This window comes from Scyliorhinus torazame, chromosome 9, assembly GCF_047496885.1.
Source record: "Scyliorhinus torazame isolate Kashiwa2021f chromosome 9, sScyTor2.1, whole genome shotgun sequence".
Taxonomy (NCBI): Eukaryota; Metazoa; Chordata; class Chondrichthyes; order Carcharhiniformes; family Scyliorhinidae; genus Scyliorhinus; species Scyliorhinus torazame.
The window spans coordinates 49,033,599-49,057,915 of record NC_092715.1 but is presented as its reverse complement, the minus strand read 5'-3'; the positions used below and the strand labels follow the sequence as shown (position 1 = coordinate 49,057,915).

Here is a 24,317-nt window from a genome sequence, read left to right as displayed (position 1 = left end):
CCCCGCAGCTGCATTCTGTGACTGAGCTGCTGGGGAACAAGTCTGAACAAGTCTGCTCAATAAAGCCTCGATTGAAGTTCTCTACGTCTCACCTCGTGTGTGATCGATGGTGCTGCAATTTATTGAGCAGACTTAAAAAGGAAAATGGAGCTCCGATCGCCCCGGAGTGCCTGCGAATCGGCCCCCAAGCAGCTAACGCAACATCGGCGTTTAAACACTGGCTGGCGTGCTTTGAGGGGTACCTCCGAACGGCCCCCAGCAGACCAACGGAAGACCAGAAGATGCAGGTCCTGCATTCCAGAGTGAGTCCCGAAATCTATGCACTCATCGAGGACGCGGAAGAATTCCCAGCGGCGATCAACTTGCTGAAACAGACCTACATTAGGCCCGTCAACCAGGTCTACGCACGCTACCAGCTCGCGGCGAGACGACAAATCCCCGGGGAATCGCTGGACGACTTCTTCAATGCGCTGACGATCCTGGGAAGAAACTGTGACAGCCCAGCGGTAACGGCGAATGAACATACGGACCTCCTGATCAGAGACGCTTACGTAACAGGTTTGGCATCGTCGCAAATTCGCCAGAGACTTTTAGAGAAAGACTCTCTCGGACTCACAGAGGCACGACGTTGCCTCCCAAAACGCCCGCGCCTATGCCCCCGACCATACTACAGCCCCTTGGGCTCCGTGGACCCCCGCCGCGACCGACCCCCCGACACCCTCCACAAGCGTGCGCGGGCAGAATCCCAGACCACCCGGGTGGGCTCCGCTGCTACTTTTGCGGGCAGCCAAAACACCCCCGCCAGCGCTGCCCGGCCCGCTCGGCCACCTGTAAAAGCTGCGGCAAAAAGGGGCACTACGCAGCGGTGTGCCAGTCCCGTGGGGTCGCCGCTATCTCCGGAGAACAACGGGACCACGGGCTCAACCCCCCCAGCGACCCATGGGCGGCCAACGGGCGCCGCCATTTTGGACCCCGGACACCACGAGGGGGGGACGGGCGCCGCCATCTTCCTATCCACGGGCCGCATGCAATCCATGGGAGCGGCCATTTTGTCCACCCCCGGCAGCGTACGATCCATGGACGCCGTCATCTTGTCCACCCACGACTGCGTGCGATCCATGGACGCCGCCATCTTGGCTGACAGGCAAGGACCCCAGCGTGGACGGCTCCACACTGCCTGAAGACAACGATCTGATGCACCAACCACGTTTGGCATCGGTAACCCTCGACCAGTCGCGGCCCCGGACGCTCCAGACGAAAACAACAAAGGTGCTGGTGAACGGGCACGAAATGCCGTGTTTGATCGACTCGGGGAGCACGGAGAGGTTTATTCATCCGGACACGGTAAGACGCTGTTCCCTGGTAATTCGGCCAAGTACCCAAAAACTTTTCCTGGCGGCGGGGTCCCACTCCGTTGAAATCAAAGGGTTCTACATCGCAAACCTACCGGTGCAGGGAAGAGAGTTCAAAAATTACCGGCTGTATGTCCTCCCCCATCTCTGCGCTCCTACCCTCCTGGGGTTGGACCTCCAATGCAACCTCCAGAGCTTAACATTTAAATTTGGCGGCCCTATACCCCCACTGACTATCTGCGGCCTCGCGACACTCAAGGTCGAACCGCCCTCCTTGTTTGCGAACCTCACCCCGGATTGCAAACCCGTCGCCACTAGGAGCAGACGGTACAGCACCCAGGACCGAGCATTTATCAGGTCCGAAGTCCAGCGGCTGCTGAAGGAAGGCATAATCCAGGCCAGCAATAGTCCCTGGAGAGCTCAGGTGGTAGTAGTGAAGACAGGGGTGAAGCAGAGGATGGTCGTAGACTACAGTCAGACCATCAACAGGTACACGCAGCTAGATGCGTACCCTCTTCCCCGCATATCCGACATGGTCAATCGGATTGCATAGTACAAGGTCTTCTCCACTGTGGACCTTAAGTCCGCCTACCACCAGCTCCCCATTCGCCCCGGTGACCGCAAGTACACTGCCTTCGAAGCAGACGGGCGGCTATACCACTTCTTAAGGGTTCCATTCGGCGTCACGAACGGAGTCTCGGTCTTCCAACGGGAGATGGACCGAATGGTTGACCAGCACGGTTTACGGGCCACGTTCCCGTACCTCGACAACGTCACCATCTGCGGCCACGACCAGCAGGACCACGACGCCAACCTCCGCAAATTCCTCCAGACCGCTAACGCACTCAACCTCACCTACAACGAGGAAAAATGCGTGTTTAGCACCGACCGTCTAGCCATCTTGGGCTACGTAGTGCGTAATGGAGTGATAGGCCCCGACCCTGAACGCATGCGCCCCCTCATGGAGTTCCCTCTTCCCCACTGTGCCAAAGCCCTGAAACGCTGCCTGGGCTTCTTTTCTTATTACGCCCAGTGGGTCCCCCAGTACACAGACAAGGCCCGCCCACTAATCCAGTCCACTACTTTTCCCCTGTCGACAGAGGCCCGCCAAGCCTTCAGCCACATCAAAGCGGATATCGCAAAGGCCACGATGCGTGCCATCGACGAGTCCCTCCCCTTCCAAGTCGAGAGCGACGTATCCGACGTAGCTCTGGCGGCCACTCTCAACCAAGCGGGCAGACCCGTGGCCTTCCACGCTTCAGAAATTCGCCACTCCTCAGTAGAAAAGGAGGCCCAAGCCATAGTGGAAGCTGTGCGACATTAGAGGCATTACCTGGCCGGTAGGAGATTCACTCTCCTCACGGACCAACGGTCGGTAGCCTTCATGTTCGATAATGCACAGCGGGGCAAGATAAAGAACGACAAGATCCTGTGGTGGGGGATCGAACTCTCCACCTACAACTATGAGATCTTGTACCGTCCCGGAAAGCTGAACGAGCCGTCCGATGCCCTATCTCGCGGCACATGTGCCAACTCACAAGTGGACCGCCTCCAAGCCCTTCACGAGGACCTCTGCCACCGGGGGTCACTCGCTTCTACCACTTGATAAAGGCCCACAACCTCCCGTACTCCGTCGAGGAGGTCCGAACAGTCACCAGGAACTGCCAAATCTGCGCAGAATGCAAACCGCATTTTTTCAGGCCAGATAGAGCGCACCTGATAAAGGCTTCCCGTCCCTTTGAACGCCTCAGTCTGGATTTCAAAGGCCCCCTCCCCTCCACCGATCGCAACATGTACTTTCTTAACGTCGTTGACGAATACACCCGTTTCCCCTTCGCCATCCCTTCGCCATCCCGTGACTCGACATGACCGCGGCCACGGTCATTGAAGCCCTCTGCACCATCTTTACCCTGTTCGGTTTCCCCGCCTACATCCATAGCGAAAAGGGGTCCTCCTTCATGAGTCACGAGCTGCGTCAATTCCTACTCAGCAAGGGCATAGCCTCGAGCAGGACGACCAGCTACAACCCCCGGGGGAACAGGCAGGTAGAGAGGGAGAACGGCACGGTCTGGAAGACCGTCCTACTGGCCCTACGGTCTAGGAATCTCCCATCTTCCCGCTGGCAGGAAGTCCTCCCGGATGCCCTTCATTCTATCCGGTCCCTGCTGTGCACCACCACGAACCAAACGCCGCATGAGCGCCTCCTTGTCTTCCCTAGGAAGTCTGCCTCTGGAACGTCACTTCCGACCTGGCTGGCAGCCCCGGGACCCATCCTGCTCCGGAAACATGTGCAGGCGCACAAATCAGACCCACTGGTGGAAAAGGTACATCTACTCCACGTCAACCCGCAGTACGCCTATGTGGCGTTCCCAGACGGCCGACAGGACACGGTCTCTCTGCGGGACCTGCCGCCCACCGGAGCTCCCCACCCCCCCCCCCCTAACACCAATCACCACCCCCTCACTCCCGGCGGTGCACTCCACAGCCACCCCCTTCCCGGGGAGATTGGTTGTCCTCCCAGGCCCGCCCAGGAGTAAGGAAACAGAGAGGGACAGCGCGATGCTTCCAGAGTCGACCGGACCCGAGCCAGCACCACCACCACCACCACCACCACCCGGGCTGCGACGATCGGAGAGGGCGACCAGAGCACCATCTCGACTCATTGAGTCGACTTTAGATGTATATAATTCAGTGGCCCAGTAAAGCGGCATTGTTGTAAATAGTTAATGCTGCTAATCGGGTAAAATGTGAATAATTCAGTGGCCCAGTAAAAGCGGCATGGTTGTATATAGTTCAATGGTTAAGGCACCGACCCTGTAAACCCCCACCACCAAACCACCCACCACCCCGCCCGGTTCCTTTTTAACAAGGGGAGAATGTGGTGGTATTTATTAGGGGTAATACGGTACACCATGAATGCCGAGGAGCTATTGGAGGACAGATGTTGGGTCCCGATTGGATCTGCCGCCTACTGGGCTCCACCCAGATAGGCGGGGTATAAGAACCCAGTTTACTCCCCGCAGCTGCATTCTGTGACTGAGCTGCTGGGGAACAAGTCTGAACAAGTCTGCTCAATAAAGCCTCGATTGAAGTTCTCTACGTCTCGCCTCGTGTGTGATCAATGGTGCTACTGGGACTACAGGATAAAGTGCTGTCAAAAACAGGGGTTGGAGGTGGGAAGGTTTCGGACATATACAGAGAATTGTTAGAGTGGGAAGGGGCCCCTTTCAAAGAGGTGAAAAGGAAGTGGGAAGAGGAGTTGGGAGGGGAGCTGGCAACTGAACGGTGGGAAAAAGCCTTAAAAAGGGTAAATGCATCCTCGTCCTGTGCTAGACTCAGCTTGATTCAGTTCCAGGTAGTCCACAGGGCCCACATGACAGTAGCCTGGATGAGTAGGTTCTTCAAGGAGGTGGAGGACAGATGTGGGCAATGTGGGGGTAGCCCGGCCAACTATGTTCATATGTTTTGGGCATGTCTGAAAATGAGGGAATTCTGGCAGGGATTTGCAGATGTTATGTCGGAAGTCCTGGAAGGTAGGGTGACTCCGAGTCCAGAATTAGCAATATTTGGGGTGTCGGAAGATCCGGGGTAAAGTGGGGGAGAGAGGCCGATATTCTGGCCTTTTCCTCCCTGGTGGCCCGGAGATGGATCTTGCTGAGATGGAGGGACTTGGAGCCCCCGAAATCAGGAGTGTGGGTCAGCGATATGATAGAGTTTCCCAGTGTGGAGAAAATCAAGTTTGCTTTAAGAGGATCAATACAGGGATTCGCCCTCAGTTGGTAGCCGTTCATCGATTTCTTCAACAAAAACTCAACGTCAGCAGTAAGGGGGGAAACGGAAAAAGGGGGGGGGGGGAGGAAAATAGGAGGCATGGTAATGTTAAATGAGGACAGGGAGTAGTTGGGGGATAGGGTGGGAGAAGTGGGGTACGTGGTTTATTGTGTGTTGTTATTTTTGTGCGTCGACCCGCACGATTGTGTTAGAGATGTCAATATGTTAAATTGTGAAAATTACAAATGCATCAATAAAATATGTTTTTTAAAAATAGACATGGTACATGCAATTTGTTCAATTTCCCCCCCTTTTACTCCCCCCTTCCCCCACCCACCCCTCAGCAAAAGACAGTTCCTCAAACATGGACAGAAACAGCCTCCACCGCATGTCGAATCATTCTTCCGACCCCCTAAGGACAAACTTTATCTTCTGTAACCTGAGGAACTCGTACAAATCTCCCAATCACGCTGTGAACCTCGGCAGCGCTGCCGACCTCAAGTTCAACAGCATCCATCGCCGGGCAATCAGAGAGGCGAAGGCTGCAACATGGCCCCCCTGCCCTCCTGCAGCCCGGCGCCTCCAAAACCCCAAAATCGCCACCAAAGGACCAGCTGTTATCTTGACCCCCATAATCCCCGACAGACGCTCAAACACCAGCTGCCAAAATCTAAGAAATCCAAGAATTTATATGTTGGGAACTGCCTCCTTTATCCGATTGCTGCTCATCTCAATGTACTGGTTATGGAAACCTGTAATGAACCTCTGTGTGAGAAACCCCAAAATAAAATAAGTTAGATCTCAGGGTGGGAGGGTGGTGGTGGCTGGCACCTACATCAGAATCCCCCTTCTTGATTGGTGGTGCTCGCCCCTTATGGCCAGGTGACCTTCGGACATCCCTCCCTCCACCAGCCTATGCCCAAGACCCTGATTGCTTTCTCACACCCTTCGACCCTCCCCCACAAGCCTTCCCTCCCTGCCCTGGGACCTCTTACACTCACTTGGGTCTCTGGTTCCCCGGACTTAGTCTCAGGCAGCTCCATGGAGCTCCCTCCTGGCCACAGAATAGAGTCATAGAGGTCCACAGCACAGTAAAGACCCGTCGGTCCATCGCGTCTGCACCAGCCAAAAACAACCACCTAAATATTCTAATCCCACTAAATGCTTCTTAAATGTTACGAGCTATGGACTGGGTGCAGGAAGGTGGGAATAGAAAGGACACCTGGGTGTCCTCGGGCTGGCATGGACAAGATGGGCCAAATGGCCTCCTTCTGTGTTGTAACTTCTCTATGGTTCTATGAGGGTTCCTGCCTCCACCACCCTTTCGAGCAGTGAGTTCCAGACTCCCACCACCCTCTGGATGAAAAGGTTCCCCTCACATCCCCTCTAAACCTCCTGCCCCTTACCATAAATCTATGCACCATGGTCATTGATCCCTTCACCAAGGGGAAATGTTTCTTGCTGTCTACTCTATTTATGCCCCTCATAATTTTATACATCTCAATCATGTCCGCCCTCAGTCTCCTCTGCTCCAAGGAAAACAACCCTTGTCTATCCAACCTCCCTTCATAGCTAAAACGTTCCAGCCCAAGCAACATCTGGTAAATCACCTCTGTACCCTTTCCAGTGCTATCATGTCCCTCCTATAATATGGATTCCAGAACTGAACACAATACTCCAGCTGTGGCCTAACCAACGTTTTATACAGTTCCAGCATAACCTCCCTGCTCTTAAACTCTGTGCCGCGGCTAGTAAAGGCAAGTAAACCATATGCCTTCTTAACCACCGTATCCACCTGCTCGGCTCCCTAACGGGATCTGGGTACATGTACACAAAGTTCCCTCTGATTCTTGGTAGTCCCCAGGATCCTGCCGTATATTGTGTATCTCCTTGCCTAGTTTGTCCTGCCCGAGTGCATCACCTCACAATTATCTGGATTGAATTCCAATTTCCACTGATCAGCCTAACTGACCACCCCATCAATATCCTCCTGTAACCTAAGGCTCCTCCTCACTATTTACCACCCCACCAATTATCGTATCATCCGTGAACTTACTGAACAACCCTCCTACATTCATGTCGAAATCATAAGACGGTGCTCCTTCTCCTGACATACAAGCAGAAACTTAAGCGGGAGAATCCGGTTAAGAAGGTTGTGCAGTGCTGGTCCAAGGCAACAGAAGAGCCCCTACGTGACTGCTTGGAGTCAGTGGACTTGTCCATATTTAAGAACTCAGCAACCAACCTAAACGAGTATGCCACCACCGTCACAGACTTCATCAGCACGTGTATAGAAGACTGCGTGCCAAAGAAAGTAGTACGTTCATTCCCCGACCAGAAGCCAGGGCTTACTCGCGAGATTGATTCCCGACTGAAGGCCAAGTCTGAGGCATTCAAGACAGGCAATCCTGATTTACCCAAGAAGTCAAGGTACGACCTTCGCATCAGAGATGCCAAGAGACAATATCGGACTAAGCTAGAGTCCCACACTAACATCACGGACTCTCGTCGGTTGTGGCAAGGTTTAAACAACATAATGGGCTACAAAGCGAAGTCGAGTTGAGTCTCCGGCTGCGGCGCTCTCCTCCCCGATGAACTCAATGCATTCAATGCTCAGTTTGAGCAGGAACCCGTCAAACTGTTGGCAACTATCCCTCTCCATTACTAAAGTGAAAGTCACAGAATTGTGGTCACTATCTCCAAAATGCTCCCCAACTAACAAATCTATCACTTGCCCTGGTTCATTACCAAGTACTAAATCCAATATTGCCCCTCCTCTGGTCGGACAATCTACATACTGTGTTAGAAAAGCTTCCTGGACACACTGCACAAACACCACCCCATCCAAACTATTTGATCTAAAGAGTTTCCACTCAATATTTGGGAAGTTAAAGTCACCCATGACTACTACCCTGTGACTTCTGCACCTTTCCAAAATCTGTTTCCCAATCTGTTCCTCCACATCTCTGCTACTATTGGGGGGCCTATAGAAAACTCCTAACAAGGTGACTGCTCCTTTCCTATTTCTGACTTCAACCCATACTACCTCATTAGGGTGATACTCCTCGAACTGCCTTTCTGCAGCTGTTATACTATCTCTAATTAACAATGCCACCCCCCCCCCCACACCTCTTTTACCACCCTCCCTAATCTTATTGAAACATCTATAACCAGGGACCTCCAACAACCATTTCTGCCCCTCTTCTATCCAAGTTTCCGTGATGGCCACCACATCGTAGTCCCAAGTACCGATCCATGCCTTAAGTTCACCCACCTTATTCCTGATGCTTCTTGCGTTGAAGTATACACACTTCAACCCATCTCCGTGCCTGCAAGTACTCTCCTTTGTCAGTGTTCCCTTCCCCACTGCCTCATTACACGCTTTGGCGTCCTGAATATCGGCTACCTTAGTTGCTGGACTACAAATCCGGTTCCCAATCCCCTGCCAAATTAGTTTAAACCCTCCCGAAGAGTACTAGAAAACCTCCCTCCCAGGATATTGGTGCCCCTCTGGTTCAGATGCAACCCGTCCTGCTTGTACAGGTCCCACCTTCCCCAGAATGCGCTCCAATTATCCAAATACCTGAAGCCCTCCCTCCTATACCATTCCTGCAGCCACGTGTTCAACTGCACTCTCTCCCTATTCCTAGCCTCGCTATCACGTGGCACCGGCAACAAACCAGAGATGACAACTCTGTCCTGGCTTTTAACTTCTGGAATAGTTCCAAGGAAATTCTCAGCGGTAGCATTGTGGATAGCACAATTGCTTCACAGCTCCAGGGTCCCAGGCTCGATTCCGGCTTGGGTCACTGTCTGTGCGGAGTCTGCACATCCTCCCCGTGTGTGCATGGGTTTCCTCCGGGTGCTCCGGTTTCCTCCCACAGTCCAAAGATGTGCAGGGTAGGTGGACTGGCCATGCTAAATTACCCTTAGTGTCCAAAATTGCCCTTAGTGTTGGGTGGGGTTACTGGGTTATGGGGATAGGGTGGAGGTGTTGACCTTGGCTAGGGTGCTCTTTCCAAGAGCCGGTGCAGACTCGATGGGCCGAATGGCCTCCTTCTGCACTGTAAATTCTATGATAATCTATGAAACTCAAAATTCTATTTTTAGTGTCTCTCTGTTGTCTTATCGCGCCTTGAAACGTTGTGAAAGATTTATTTTTCAAAAAACACAGTACATCTTTATCGACTCCTCACTTACCAAGATAAACAAAATACGGGGAGATTATGCTGCCAACTCTGGATGCCATGGAACATATTCCGATCCCCATGCTCCTCACCACAGTCGGATATAGTTCAGCGGAGAAGACATAGACTATGGCAAAGGATATTGTAATGCCTGCTTTTCCAACCATCACCAACGCTGTTGTCAGAATGTGAAGAGCTGCGAGAAGCAAATTAAGTCGCATTTAATACGTGCGGAAAGGTATTTCAGAATGGTGCAAATGCACCTCACTTCTTTGTTTGTTCATTTCCAAGCAGGATGTTTACTTATGGCATAATTCCAAAATCCCTGCTGTCACAGAGTGTTTTTGTTCCTTGAAAATCTGCAATATTGTAGCCAATCTGTGTGACTGCCAACGCAACATTTATACTGAGGAGCAAAAATTATATCCGTTCCTCTTTTCACTGTCTGCTGTGCTCAAATACACAGCACTTGAGCAAATGCCCCATGGGGGCCTTGCCTCTGATTTAGCAGGTATGTTAAAGTAGGCAAAATCAAACAAAAAATCAGGGGCTGGATTCTCCGATTTTCAGGCTATGTCCGGAGGATCCGTGGCGTTTTACGTGGGGAAAATCGTCACCGCCCCAGCACCAATCCTCCGACCAGTGAGGGGCTATCAGCCGCTCCACGTAAAACGCCTGGCCTCCACGACAAAAACGCCTGGCTTCCACGAGAATTGTCGCGTCCGTGGCCGCGCATGCGCACGGCAACAACCTGCAGCGGTCGCGCCGCACAACATGGCGCCGGCCGTGCGCGGACCCGACCTGCCAGATAGTGCCCCTGTGGTTACACCCTCGCCATCCCCTGGCCACCCCCCACCAGTCCCCCCAAGCCCCCCTGGCTAGCAGCACGGCTCCCACCCGACTGCGGCGGCGCTGGACAAAGTCTGCAGCCGCCAGGCCGTGTTCCCAACCGTTAAGACCATGAATCAACCGCGCAGTTGGGCACTCGGTCCATCGGCGGTGGAGCATCGGGGGAGGGCCTTCAGGTGACGTCCTGAGGCCATCCCAACGGCATGCGGCGCGCGCCGCGATGACGCCGTTTTGGAGGGGGCGACGTATGCGAAAACAGGTGCCGAGCCCGATTGCATCGTAAAAAGGGATTCTCCGCCCAATCAACGATTACGAAATCGGTGTGGGGGAACGGAGAATCCCACCCCTGGTGTTAGAAGAAGAGGAAGTAATAACCCAAACAAACAGAGAAACAGGAAAACATTCAGTTGTTCTTTACTCTTAGAGGTAAGAGCCTAAAGATCTGATGGGAACATGAGATGGGAACTGAGAAGGTGACCCTCCTGATGTCAGCACTATGAGAGTTGTACGGGTTTAACTCTGCCCCTTGACTGTATTGTCCCAGTCAGCCTCGTGTCCAAAATCAGCAGAAAGCAGTGACTCACTGGTTCATGGTAGCACAACATCTGGGACTGAAGAAAAAGCCTCCCAGTGCTCAGGTACACCATGGAGAATCGGTTTCAGGAGGGTCTCATGATCACTTGAGAATGGAGCCTAGGTCCGGGAGCGATCTAAACATTCCTAATTGTGTGGTCTGGCGATTTTCTCCTGCTCTTCCTGGTCCCTCAAGGAAAGTTAAAGGAATTTCTTTTAAGTTTGATTTTTGGGTCTGGACTTGGCACGTCTTGCTGCTGGATGGATCTGGCAAGAGAGTCACAAACACTCCCCTACCTCGGCCTATGTTTAAAATAGCAGCAGACTCCAAAGCCTAAGGGGTATATTTAAAGAAGATCCTGGAGGTGTGAAGCAAGAGTCCTTCCCACTTGCTGAGAAGTGAATGCTAAAATCAAACACAGCTGGGAATGGCAGATCAGCAGGTAAATCCCGCTGCCAATTTTAGCCGCCTCACTGACCTGATTTCCACAGGGAAATGAATTGAGGAGTTTGGTTAGCTCAGGTGGCTGGACGCCTGGTTCATGATGTGTAGCAGCGCCAACAGTACATGTGTGGTGACCCTCAGGTTAAATCACCACCAGGCAGCTCGCAAAAGAGGAGAGCAGCATATGGTCCTCTGGGACGATGGTGACATTTAGTAAGTAAAGTAGAAATAAATGCCATAATCTTTAAGTTAAAGTCAGCTGTGATTCTATGGGACAAGGGAGCATAGGTATAAATGAATATGAATTTGCCTCTGATATTTTGTACCTAATATCAAAAACAAAGGTATGATCATTGTATCTGATGTGGTAGTAATTCCTGCCACGGACAAGGAGGGTACTTCAAGATTATTGTTCTCCAAGTATCTCCAGGAGACTTCAAGCACTTAAGAATCCACAAGTAGTCCCAGCACAAACCCCAATGTCTGTATCATTGTGCTATCTCTCTGCCTGGGCACCCAGAGCACCAACGTAGAAGAAACTGAGGTGGGAGGCCAAGGCTGTCTATGTTCCTCAACTCTAGTACTTAACTACTTAACCTGGGACTGCACCTCCTCCAGGCACTGACCCAGTTTCATCAGAGCAGCTAATGTGGGACTTGGTGCTTCACTGTGCATCTTATTTCGTGCTGCTGTGCCTGGGAACTGAGCACTCCCCAGCCACAGTAAAATTGAAATTCTCTGCTATCTTTAGCCATTAATGAGTATGAATGATAAAGAATCCTTTTCTGGGTCCCAGATAGTTTTGTGAGGACCACGTAGAATGTAGCACAGGTTTGTAGCATCAAACAGAAAGTAACTTTACCTGCAAGGATATATACACTGGGCCAGTCGTTCACTTCTGGTTCCCTCTCTAGCCAGTACCACACTGGGCAGCTCTATTTATACAGCTGTGCTGCTAATTATTGTGTCCCCCCCCCCTCTCATTTGGGAGAGCTCATATTCCTCGAGTAGCATGGAGCAATTAATTGTCGCTTGCCAATACGATCCGGGCAGGTTATAACAGATAGTAAGAAAAGTGAGGAGTTTGGTTAGCTCAGGTGGCTGGACGCCTGGTTCATGATGTGTAGCAGCGCCAACAGTACATGTGTGGTGACCCTCAGGTTAAATCACCACCAGGCAGCTCGCAAAAGAGGAGAGCAGCATATGGTCCTCTGGGACGATGGTGACATTTAGTAAGTAAAGTAGAAATAAATGCCATAATCTTTAAGTTAAAGTCAGCTGTGATTCTATGGGACAAGGGAGCATAGGTATAAACTGAATAAAAGGTCATCTCCAACATAAAGCATATTTTGGATGTTTTCTCAAGTAGGTTGAGTGGATGTAAAAGCTCTGGCATCATACAAAAGTCAAATGGATAACATTGGAAGGGCGAGCTTGTTATTCCTTGTGATGTTCATGACCATGATCAGCATGGACTGGGGTCAGAACCTGGAGTTTTCCTGGACTGATTCGCCAGCATCACATTGGGTGGTGCACTTCTTATCATCATGCTATTAAGAGAGCTCCTATTTGTTATTCTTTACTTGAAACTAGCTTTAATAAGCGGATACAAAATGTCACCAGGCAAAAGGTGAAGCAGATAACCATCGGTATTTCAAAAAATGCGAAGTGGGAGAGTTCTCTAAAGCTCTTACATGGAGGAATAAATTGAATGAAGAGCAGAATAACACCACTGAGAATCAACATGGAAGCAGTTGAAAGTCGTCGAGGTGCATGGCTCACCATCCACCATGCCATTGTATATGCTACAATTTCACTGGCTGCAGAAATAAAGCAGTTGAGGTAAGGGTCACCATACATGTTGGGAGTGCCCAAGGTTAAAACAAAGTACCCAATGGAGGTAGTCATCCTACAATGAAACAGAAAAGAAATTACAGTTTTTCAACCTTTTGTAAAAGATTGTCTAGATACAGTCAGCAGGCTAATGGTAGAAATTCAGATGATGACTCACACCTATATGATGCCTTTAACATTGTGGAAATGTCCTACAGTTCTTCACTGTGAAGAAGATTGGACACTTCAGGTCTTGGAGAAGGTTTGAAGAGTTGACCAAAAATACAGTCAAGGGAGCTAATTTTCAAAGGATTTTGCAAGATGGCTACAGAAGTAGGAAGATGGAGAAGCGCGGAAGAGAATTTGAAACCGCATGTTGATCGAAAGCTTTGCCATTAATGATGGAGGAGCACAGAATGGGTACAATATAGATTTTGGGTAATAGGGTGGATCAGAATAGAAGAGAAGAGACATTACACCTCTCTCCTGTTTTTTATTTCATTGGTATGACCCACAATATGTCAAAATAATAAGAATGAGGGGAAACCAGAAAGGAAGAACTTGCATTTATATCGCACCTTTCACAAGCTCAGAACTGCCCAAAGCATCTTACAGCCAATCAAACACTTCTGAAATTAGGAAATGCAGCAGTGAACTGGTGCAGAGAAAGGCCCCACAAACAAATAATGAAATAAAAGACAAGGACATCTGTGTTAGGTGAGGGTTGAGGGATAAATGGTATACTAGGAATATTGGAAACATTCAGCTTGAAGGTGACATAGATTAAGGTTTTAATCAGCGGTGGGGAGGAGGTAGCTGCAGACATATGTTGTCCACGATGGGAATTATAAGGAGAAAATTGGTCTATATGGCAGCAACGCAAAACTGGCTCATAACGAGTCAACAGTTGAATTTTCACTGTGCCAATTTTTGCTCCACTGCAGTTCACAGAGTGCTAGTTCAAACTCTTCTCCGACACTCGTTTCCTAGTCCCACTGTCACTTTTACATAAGTCAATGGAAAATAAGAATTTACTTGGTGAACACTCAGCTGCCGATCCTCTTTAACCCACAGGATCTACTTTGGAAGCAAATGGACGTATTAATGAGAGGCAGCATGGTTTTGTGAAGGGGAGGTCGTGTCTCACTAACTTGGTAGAGTTTTTCGAGGAGGTCACTAAGATGATTGATGCAGGTAGGGCAGTGGATGTTGTCTATATGAACTTCAGTAAGGCCTTTGACAAGGTCCCTCATGGTAGACTAGTACAAAAGGTGAAGTCACACGGGATCAGGGGTGAGCTGGCAAGGTGGATACAGAACTGGCTAGGTCATAGAAGGCAGAGAGTAGCAATGGAAGGATGCTTTTCTAATTGGAGCGCTGTGACCAGTGGTGTTCCACAGGGATCAGTGCTGGGACCTTTGCTGTTTGTAGTATATATAAATGATTTGGAGGAAAATGTAACTGGTCTGATTAGTAAGTTTGCAGACGACACAAAGGTTGGTGGAATTGCGGATAGCGATGAGGACTGTCAGAGGATACAGCAGGATTTAGATTGTTTGGAGACTTGGGCGGAGAGATGGCAGATGGAGTTTAATCCGTACAAATGTGAGGTAATGCATTTTGGAAGGTCTAATGCAGGTAGGGAATATACAGTGAATGGTAGAACCCTCAAGAGTATTGAAAGTCAAAGAGATCTAGGAGTACAGGTCCACAGGTCATTGAAAGGGGCAACATAGGTGGAGAAGGTAGTCAAGAAGGCACACGGCATGCTTGCCTTCATTGGCCGGGGCATTGAGTATAAGAATTGGCAAGTCATGTTGCAGCTGTATAGAACCTTAGTTAGGCCACACTTGGAGTATAGTGTTCAATTCTGGTCGCCACACTACCAGAAGGATATGGAGGCTTTAGAGAGGGTGCAGAAGACATTTACCAGAATGTTGCCTGGTATGGAGGGCATTAGCTATGAGGAGCGGTTGAATAAACTCGGTTTGTTCTCACTGGAACAAAGGAGGTTAAGGGGCAACCTGATAGAGGTCTACAAAATTATGAGGGGCATAGACAGAGTGGATAGTCAGAGGCTTTTCCCCGGGGTAGAGGGGTCAATTACTAGGGGGCATAGGTTTAAGGTGAGAGGGGCAAGGTTTAGAGTAGATGTACGAGGCAAGTTTTTTACGCAGAGGGTAGTGGGTGCCTGGAACTCGCTACCGGAGGAGGTGGTGGAAGCAGGGACGATAGTGACATTTAAGGAGCATCTTGACAAATACATGAATAGGATGGGAATAGAGGGATACGGACCCAGGAAGTGTAGAAGATTGTAGTTTAGTCGGGCAGCATGGTCGGCACGGGCTTGGAGGGCCGAAGGGCCTGTTCCTGTGCTGTACATTTCTTTGTTCTTTGTTCTTTGTATGCGGCTAATCTGGACTAATTTCACCCCGTACCAGTCTAGAGATGTCCTTAATGAGAGGTTTGTAGCCCAGCCCAAACACAAGTAAAGTCCTGAGGCAATGCACAGTCAGGTTCAACCTCAACAAATATCCAGGTAGCAAAGTAGAATTGGAGGATGAGGGTTATTCAAGGCCTGCTCTAATAACCAAACAGGAACTTAGCCCAGACAAAGGCCCAGTTACATTAAAGTAGGGAACCCAGGAATTGCACTTGGCATAATACTCTCTTTTACTGCTCAGCCCACTTCATGTCTGTTGTATCTCAGGAACTTTTCCTCTGTTTAGCCATGAAAGTATGTGAATGATAAATAAACCTTCTGCAGGTATAAGGTACTAAGTAGGCCAGAAAATTATACATTCTAGACTCAACGAGAATTTGTTTTTGACCGGCGCAGACACAATGGGCCAAGGGGCCTTCTCTGTGCTGTCGGCCTGTATGACTTTTAAGTTCAAGTTAGCTGTGATTCGATGGGACAAAGGGGCATAAGTATAAATTGCAAAAAGGCAAGTCAGGAACTGACCTCCCAGCATTAATGGATCAGTAGCTGGATGGCTGATCAGGTGGGATAAGTGGATGTAAAAGTTCTGACATGACTCAAAACACAATGAAATGCTGTGTTGCTTTAATAAATAACAACCAAATTTGACAATAACAGAATAAAATATTTATCTGGTGTTTCTGCTGATGTTCTTCTGAAGTTACGGCAGAAGATTGTCAAAACTCCCTTATATTCCTGGTTGTCTGTGTGCATGAGAGAGATAGAGATAGAGGGCGGGATTCTCCGGTTGGGAGACTGTGGGCGAGATCCTCCATCCAGCACTGCCGAAATTGTAAAGCATGATCGGGCGGAGAATCGGGCGTCAGCCGAAAACCGCCTGGCGCGGAATGCCATGCTCCAGAGCCTCGACAGCAGTGGGGATGTGTTCTACTTCGCACATACAGAAAAAGCCGTTGGCATATCATCAACGGGCCAACTTCGGTATTCTCTGGGGCTCCCACGATGCTCCGCCTTCGCCAGGAAGAATTACCGATGGCGAGGTTCACATGTGGCTTTAAAATCAGAAAATAGGTGCCATGGCTGCTGAGGGAGAGAGAAGACGCAGGACATGTTCCCAATGCCGCAGCTATGGGCTGCCGGTCCTGCCGCTGGGAGGGGTGGACGCGCGTCTGCCAGGGCCGGGGGGAATAGAGGGGGTGACCAGGGGGTGGGTTGTGGGGCTGAGGTGTCCCAGAACCGTGGTATCTGCAAGGCAGCCATCTTGCTGCGCACCTCACTGACTTACCACCGTGGCCCGTGGTTAAACAGAGCTGTATGAGTGCCCCAACCCGCTCCCTGAACCGGGCACCGCCCTGCCGGGAGGGCATCACGCAGCCCACCCAAGGGGGTTACCCTCAGTAGCACCTACAGGAGGGTGCCGGATGGAACCGCAGAGCGTACCGCTGGCATGGGTAGCGCCAGCCACTGGTACCCCTGCCAGCATGGATGGGTGCTGGGGCCATAGACCCCAGTGGTGCCAGGCACCAATGGGGCCAGGGGTGTGGTGCAGAGGGCTGAGTGCTAGTGGGAACAGCTGGGGTGGGTGGGGAGATGGGAGAGGGGGGGAGAAGGGCATGTGTGGGCAATTTCTGCAGTGCTGGCCGGGGCCACCATTTAGCCTGTTGGACATAGTTGGGCACGTGGTATGCACCATGTCTGCCTTTCATCCCCTGCAGACAATGGATTTCAGGATCCAACCAGGAATGGTTGGCATCTGCCTTACCGCAGGAGCTGCTTGAGGAGGGCCCTGCAGCAGCGGAGCCTGCCCCAGAGGAACAAGACCAGCCAGTGAGGATGGAGAGCTGGCCACCCAACAGGCTGAGGAGGAGGTGGGAAGGAGGCACCACATTAGGCTTTGTGTGTACCGGCAGCGCCTTTCATTCGAGGAACTGCCAGGCCGAGCGTGTCGAAGTCTCCGGCTGAGCAGGGGCACCGTCCGGCATATCTGCAGGGTTATGGAGGAGGACAGCCACGCCCAGTGGCCGTCAAGGTGACGGTCACCCTGAACCTTTTCGCCACGGGGTCCTACAGGGGGGACTTGTCAAGGATCTCACAGACCTCAGTGGACAGGTGCATTCGCACCGTCACGGAGACCCTACATGCCCGCTTGGCACAACATATCAAATTCAATCTGGACCAAACCCACAAGGATGCACAGGCAGCGGGGTTCGCTGCCATCGGTGGGATGATCCAGGCCCAGGGGGTGATTGATGAGACACATGTCCCCCTATGAGCACCGGCGCATGAGGGGGTGGTTTTCACAAACCAAAAGGGGTTCCACTCCATGAACGTGCAATTGGTATGTGATGACTTGATGCACATTATGCACGTCTGCACACAATACCCAGGCAGCATGCTGGGCCCCACCCCACACCTTGCGGACAGGGCTGCCCAACAGGCCAGGGAGGGCCCCAGAGGAGGAGGCACGTGACAATCCTGGGTCTACAAGTAATGAAATGAACTGAAATGAAATGAAAATCGCTTATTGTCACAAGTAGGCTTCAAATGAAGTTACTGTGTAAAGCCCCTGGTCTTTCAAGCAGATGACAGAAAGCATGTGCCGCAGGAGGCTCAACCTCAACAAGGAGTCAGTGTGGCATCTGTGTCATGGCCTCGCCGACTTGGCTCCAGGTGTAGGAGGAGGGTACCCGCTCCCGGTGGCTGCCAAGGTCACCGCAGCCCTGAACTTCTACACCTCAGGATCATTCCAGGGCTCGAGCAGGGACCTGTGTGGCTTCTCACAAACTACAGCCAACAAGTGCAACCTTGAGGTACCAGATGCCCTGTTTGCCTGGGCAGTGAACTATTGTGGTATTATAGGTATAACGGTATGTGATAGGCTGAAGCACCATTGGTGGACACTGTATGCTTTCTATTGGTTAGGATGTATGGTAGCTCCGCCCTGCTAGGCGGGGTATAAGAACCAGTGCCGCCCCAGCAGCCTTCATTCTGTACCTGAGCTGCTGGGGGAAACATCTAGCTTATTAAAGACTTAAATTGGACTACAACCTCGCTTTAGTGGTCATTGATCGTGCATCAATTTAATAAGCTAGTTTTTTTAAGAAGAAAGGATGGAGCTCCGAATCAAGCCGGAGTGTCTGCAACTTAGGCCCCACGCGGCAAACTCAGCGGCAATCTTTAAGCACTGGCTGGTGTGCTTTAAAGGGTATCTCGAGACGGCCGGAAACACACCGACGGGAGAACAGAAACTGCAAGTCCTGCACTCAAGGGTGAGCCCGGAGATTTACACCCTCATCGAGGAAGCGGAAGACTTCGATGCAGCAATTGAGCTGCTAAAAGGACACTATATTCGCCCGGTAAACCAGGTTTACGCCTGGCACCTGCTTGCAACAAGGCGACAAACCCCAGGGGAACATAGAACATAAAACATTACAGCGCAGTAGAGGCCCTTCGGCCCACGATGTTGCGCCGACCTGTGAAACCACTCTAAAGCCCATCTACACTATTCCCTTATCGTCCATATGTCTATCCAATGACCATTTGAATACCCTTAGTGTTGGCGAGTCCACTACTGTTGCAGGCAGGGCATTCCACACACTTATTACTCTCTGAGTAAAGAACCTACCTCTGACATCTGTCTTATATCTATCTCCCCTCAATTTAAAGGTATGTCCCCTCATGCTAGACATCACCATCCGAGGAAAAAGGCTCTCACTGTCCAGCCTATCCAATCCTCTGATCATCTTGTATGCCTCAATTAAGTCACCTCTTAACCTTCTTCTCTCTAATGAAAACAGCCTCAAGTCCCTCAGCCTTTCCTCATAAGATCTTCCCTCCATACCAGGCAACATTCTGGTAAATCTCCTCTGCACCCTTTCCAATGCTTCCACATCCTTCCTATAATGCGGCGGCCAGAATTGCACGCAATACTCCAAATGCGGCCGCACCAGAGTTTTATACAGCTGCAACATGACCTCATGGCTCCGAAACTCAATCCCTCTACCAATAAAAGCTAACACACCGTACGCCTTCTTAACAACCCTCTCTGCTTATCCACACTGCCAAGAATCTTACCATTAGCCCAGGGAATCGCTGGAAGAATTCTACCGTGCACTCCTGGTGTTGGGGAGAAGCTGCAGCTGCCCGCAAGTTTCGTAGAGCGAACACACGGAACTCTTAGTCCGTGACGCTTTCGTGGCAGGTATGCTATCCTCACAAATCCGCCAGTGACTGTTAGAAAAAGACACTCTGGGTCTCAGGGAGGCACGGGCCCTTGCAGGCTCCCTGGACGTGGCCTCCAGGAATGCCCGCGCTTACGTTCCCGACTGCGCGGCAGCCGCCTGGGCAGCGTGGAACCCCTCCGCGGCCGGCCCCGAGACTTCCCCCATCCTCCCACAGGCCTGCTCTGCAAGGCGGTCTGGCAATCCTGGGGGGTGCCGCTGTTACTTTTGCGGGCAGGCCAAGCACCCCCCCCAGCGCTGCCCGGCCCGTGTATCCACCTGCAAGGGATGCGGCAAAAAAGGGCCATTTTGTGGGGGTATGTCAGGCCCGTGCGGTTGCCGCGGTCTCCAGCGGCGAATGCGGACCACAAACGTCTCCACGGTCCCTGTGCGGCCAGCGGTCGGCGCCATCTCCATATTCCAGGGCCACGTGCGGACCCCTGGCGCCGCCATCTTGCTCCGCGGACGTCACGTTCGAGGGATGGGCGCCGCCATTTTGTGCACCACCAGCCATGTGCGACCAATGGAGCCGCCAGCTTGGATGAACACCCAGGACCCCAGCTTGGCTGACCACGCACTGCCCGAAGAGAACTCTCAACTGCTGCGATTAGCCTCGGTGACCCTGGATCAGTCCCGGCCTCGAACACTCTCAACTGCTTCAAGGACCGTATTCATCAACGGGCACAAGACGTCCTGCCTAATCGATTCTGGGAGCACAAAGAGCTTCATACACCCTGACACGGTAAGGCGCTGGTCTCTCCTCATCCACCCCATTAATCAAAAAATCTCCCTGGCCTCCGGTTCACACTCAGTGGAGATAAAGGGGTTCTGTGCAGCAAACCTCACAGTCCAGGGAAGGGAGTTCAAAAATTTCCATCTCTACGTCCTTCCCCACCTCTGCGTGGCTACACTCCTGGGTTTAGACTTCCAGTGTAACCTCCAAATTTCGGCGGCCCAATACCCCCCTTACTGTCTGCGGCCTCGCGACCCTAAAGGTCGACCCGCCTTCCCTGTTTGCAAACCTCATCCTGGATTGCAAACCCGTCACCACCAGGAGCAGACGGTACAGTGCCCAGGACAGGATCTTTACTAGGTCAGAGGTCCAAAGGCTACTGAGGGAAGGGGTCATTGAAGCCAGTAACAGCCCCTGGAGAGCTCAAGTAGTGGTGGTAAAGACCGGGGAGAAACATAGGATGGTCATCGACTACAGTCAGACCATCAACAGGTTAATGCAGCTGGACGCGTACCCTCTCCCCCGCATATCCGACCTGGTAAACAGGATCGCGCATTATAAGGTCTTCTCCACGGTGGATCTCAAGTCCGCCTACCACAAGCTCCCCATCCGCACTAGTGACCGCAAATACACTCCTTCGAGGCAGATGGGCGACCGATACGGTTTACGGGCAACATTCCCGTATCTCGATAATGTCACCATCTGTGGCCATGACCAGCAAGACCACGACACCAACCTTCGAACATTTCTCCAGACTGCAAAAATCCTTAACCTTACATACAACAAGGATAAATACGTGTTTAGCACCGACCGCCTAGCCATCCTTGGCTACATAGTGCGAAATGGAATTACAGGCCCCGACCCTGAACGCATCGCCCCCTTCTGGAGTTCCCCCTCCCTCACTGCTCCAAGGCCCTGAAGCGTTGCCTCGGGTCTTTTAGCTACTACGCCCAGTGGGTCCCCAACTATGCGGACAATGCCCGGCCCCTGATCCAATCCACAGCTTTTCCCCTGTCGATAGAGGCCCGCCAGGCCTTCAGCCGCATCAAAGCAGACATTGCAAAGGCCACGATGCACGCCATCAACGAGTCCCTCCCCTTCCAGGTCGAGAGCGATGCGTCCGACGTAGCTCTGGCGGCCACCCTTAACCAAGCGGGCAGACCCGTGGCCTTCTTCTCTGGTACCCTCCATGCTTCCGAAATCCGCCACTCCTCAGTCGAAAAGGAGGCCCAGGCCATAGTAGAAGCTGTGCGACATTGGAGGCATTACCTGGCCGGCAGGAGATTCACTCTCCTCACTGACCAACGGTCGGTTGCTTTCATGTTTGATAATGCACAGCGGGGCAAGATAAAAAACGACAAAATCTTGCGGTGGAGGATTGAACTCTCCACCTACAACTACGAGATCTTGTATCGTCCCAGGAAGCTAAATGAGCCTCCTGACGCCCTGTCCCATGTGCCAACGCATAAGTGGGCCGCCTCCGAGCCCTCCACGAGGACCTCTGCCACCCGGGGGTCACTCGCTTTTTCCATTTTGTCAAGACTCGCAACCTGCCCTACTCCATAGAGGAGGTCAGGACAGCCACCAGGGACTGCCAAATCTGCGCGGAGTGCAAACAGCACTTCTACCGACCAGAGAAAGCGCACCTGATAAAGGCTTCCCGTCCCTTTGAACGCCTCAGCATGGACATCAAAGGCCCCCTCCCCTCCACCGACCGCAACACGTACTTCCTGAACGTGATTGACGAGTATTCCCAGTTCCCATTCGCCATCCCCTGCCCCGACATGACCGCAACCACCGTCATCAAGGCCCTCCATAGCATCTTTACACTGTTCGGGTTCCCCACTTACATACATAGTGATAGGGGGTCCTCCTTTATGAGCGACGTACTGCATCAATTCCTGCTCAGCAAGGGCATCGCCTTGAGCAGGACGACCAGTTACAACCCCCGGGGTAACGGACAGGTAGAGAGGGAGAACGGAACGGTCTGGAAGACCGTCCTACTGGCTCTACGGTCCAGGAACCTCCCAGTCTCCCGCTGGCAGGAAGTCCTCCCGGATGCCCTCCACTCCATCCGGTCACTGCTTTGTACCGCAACCAACCAGACACCTCACGAACATCTCCTTGTCTTCCCCAGGAAGTCCTCCTCTGGGACCTCGCTCCCGACCTGGCTGGCAGCACCCGGACCCACCCTGCTCCAAAAACACGAAAACACAAGTCGGACCCGGTGGTCAAGAGGTTCCATCTGCTCCATGCTAACACCCAGTACGCCTACGTGGCGTACCCCGACGGCCGAGAAGATACGGCCTTCCTACGGGACCTGCCGCCCGTCGGAACCCCACGCACAACCCAACCACCAGTCCCACCCTCCACTCCACCGCAGCACCTTACAGGAGGATCGGTCCTTCCACCGGCCCCGTCTAGGCCCCCCCACCCACCGACGCTCCCCGCAGGCGCTCCCTTCCCAGGTCAACCGTTTTCCCCAACAGCGCCGTCTAGGGGTGCCGAAGCTGCCATGGAGATCGAAGCCACGCTCCCGGAGTCACAGACGCCGAAGCTCCGACGATCACAGAGGACGACCAGGGCCCCCGATCGACTGATTGCTTCATTTTAAATTGTAGACTGTAAACTGTAATCCCATTTCTCCATTTTTAATTGTAAACTGTAAATGTAAACCATCAAATGTACATAGCTATCAGAATTGTGAATAGTTACTAAACACTGTACTGCTATTACGGTACCTCCATAACTAATTATACCAAGTTGCCATGCTTTGTAGTTTCAGGCCACCATCCCCGCCGGACTCTTTTTTAACAGGGAGTGAATGTGGCATTATAGGTATTACGGTACCTGATAGGCTGAAGCACCATTGGTGGAAACTGTATGCTTTCTATTGGTTAGGATGTATGGTAGCTCCGCCCTGCTTGGCGGGGTATAAGAACCCGTGCCGCCCCAGCAGCCTTCATTCTGTACCTGAGCTGCTGGGGGAAACATCTAGTTTATTAAAGCCTTCAGTTGGACTACAACCTCGCTTTAGTGGTCATTGATCGTGCATCAACTATATAAACTTTGACATGGACCAAGTCCAACAAGATGCCACGGCAGCAGGATTCTCCACCATCGACGGATGCGCCAGGTCCAGGGGCTAATAGATGGCACACATGTCACCTTGCGCTCACCGGTCCATCAGGGAGTGCCCCTATGTTAACAGAAAGGGATTCCACTCACTGAACATTCAGCTCATGCACGACCACCAGATGAAGGTCATGCACATGTGTGCATACTTCCCAGGGAGTGTGCACGACAGCTACATCTTGGGGCTGTCGGACATCCTCGGGCTCTTCAAGGATGGCCTGTTGGTTCTTGGGGGATAAGGGGTACCCGCTTAGGATGTGGCTAATCATGCCAGTACGGAGGTCGGTGACTGATGCAGGGACACGATTCAAAGAGACCCATGCGGCCACCCGGGCTGTCATTGAGCGGTGCATTGGATTCCTCAAAACGTGGTTCTAATGCCTCGACAACTCCAATGATGCTCTCCAGTAAACCTCCCACAGGGTCACAATGCCGCATTGTACTGGATGCTGACTGCGAGATGCGGCGTTGTCAGAGGAGTGGAATTCAGGGGAGCTGGGGGCCGCCGTCGTCACTCCATAGGATGGGTCCAGTTTGGCATCCAGTGCCCCCTCCTGCCATAAGGCCCTGGGGTCACCTTGGGACGGAGAGGCAGCTGGTTTGAGACCCAGCAGCCTCTGTGGCATCTGGCTGTGCCAGCCCTGGCGGCTACCTAATATCTGCACCATGTTGTTGATGTCCTTGGCGATGCTCCCCATTGGCTGGACCATGCTCTGCAGTGCCTCGGCAATCCTCACCTGTGACTACGACAAGTCCGCAGCGCCTCGGCTTTTCCC

General features: G+C 52.0%; 1 protein-coding gene and 1 long non-coding RNA gene across 2 annotated transcripts in view; one reads left to right on the top strand and one right to left on the bottom strand.

Moving 5' to 3' along the window:
• LOC140429183 (organic cation/carnitine transporter 2-like) overlaps nt 1-24,317 on the bottom strand; it is a 157,692-nt gene that overhangs the window by 69,952 nt on the left and 63,423 nt on the right. Inside the window, exons 6-7 of the mRNA XM_072515850.1 lie at nt 12,872-13,086; nt 9,324-9,506 (exon numbers count right to left, since the gene is read on the bottom strand). Of these exons, the coding sequence (XP_072371951.1) occupies nt 9,324-9,506; nt 12,872-13,086 (398 nt within the window). The remainder of the gene's footprint in view (nt 1-9,323; nt 9,507-12,871; nt 13,087-24,317) is intronic.
• Nucleotides 9,389-24,317, top strand: part of LOC140429184 (uncharacterized) — a 32,948-nt gene continuing 18,019 nt past the window's right edge. The window contains exon 1 of the long non-coding RNA XR_011949009.1: nt 9,389-9,548. This is a non-coding gene — a long non-coding RNA (uncharacterized lncRNA). The remainder of the gene's footprint in view (nt 9,549-24,317) is intronic.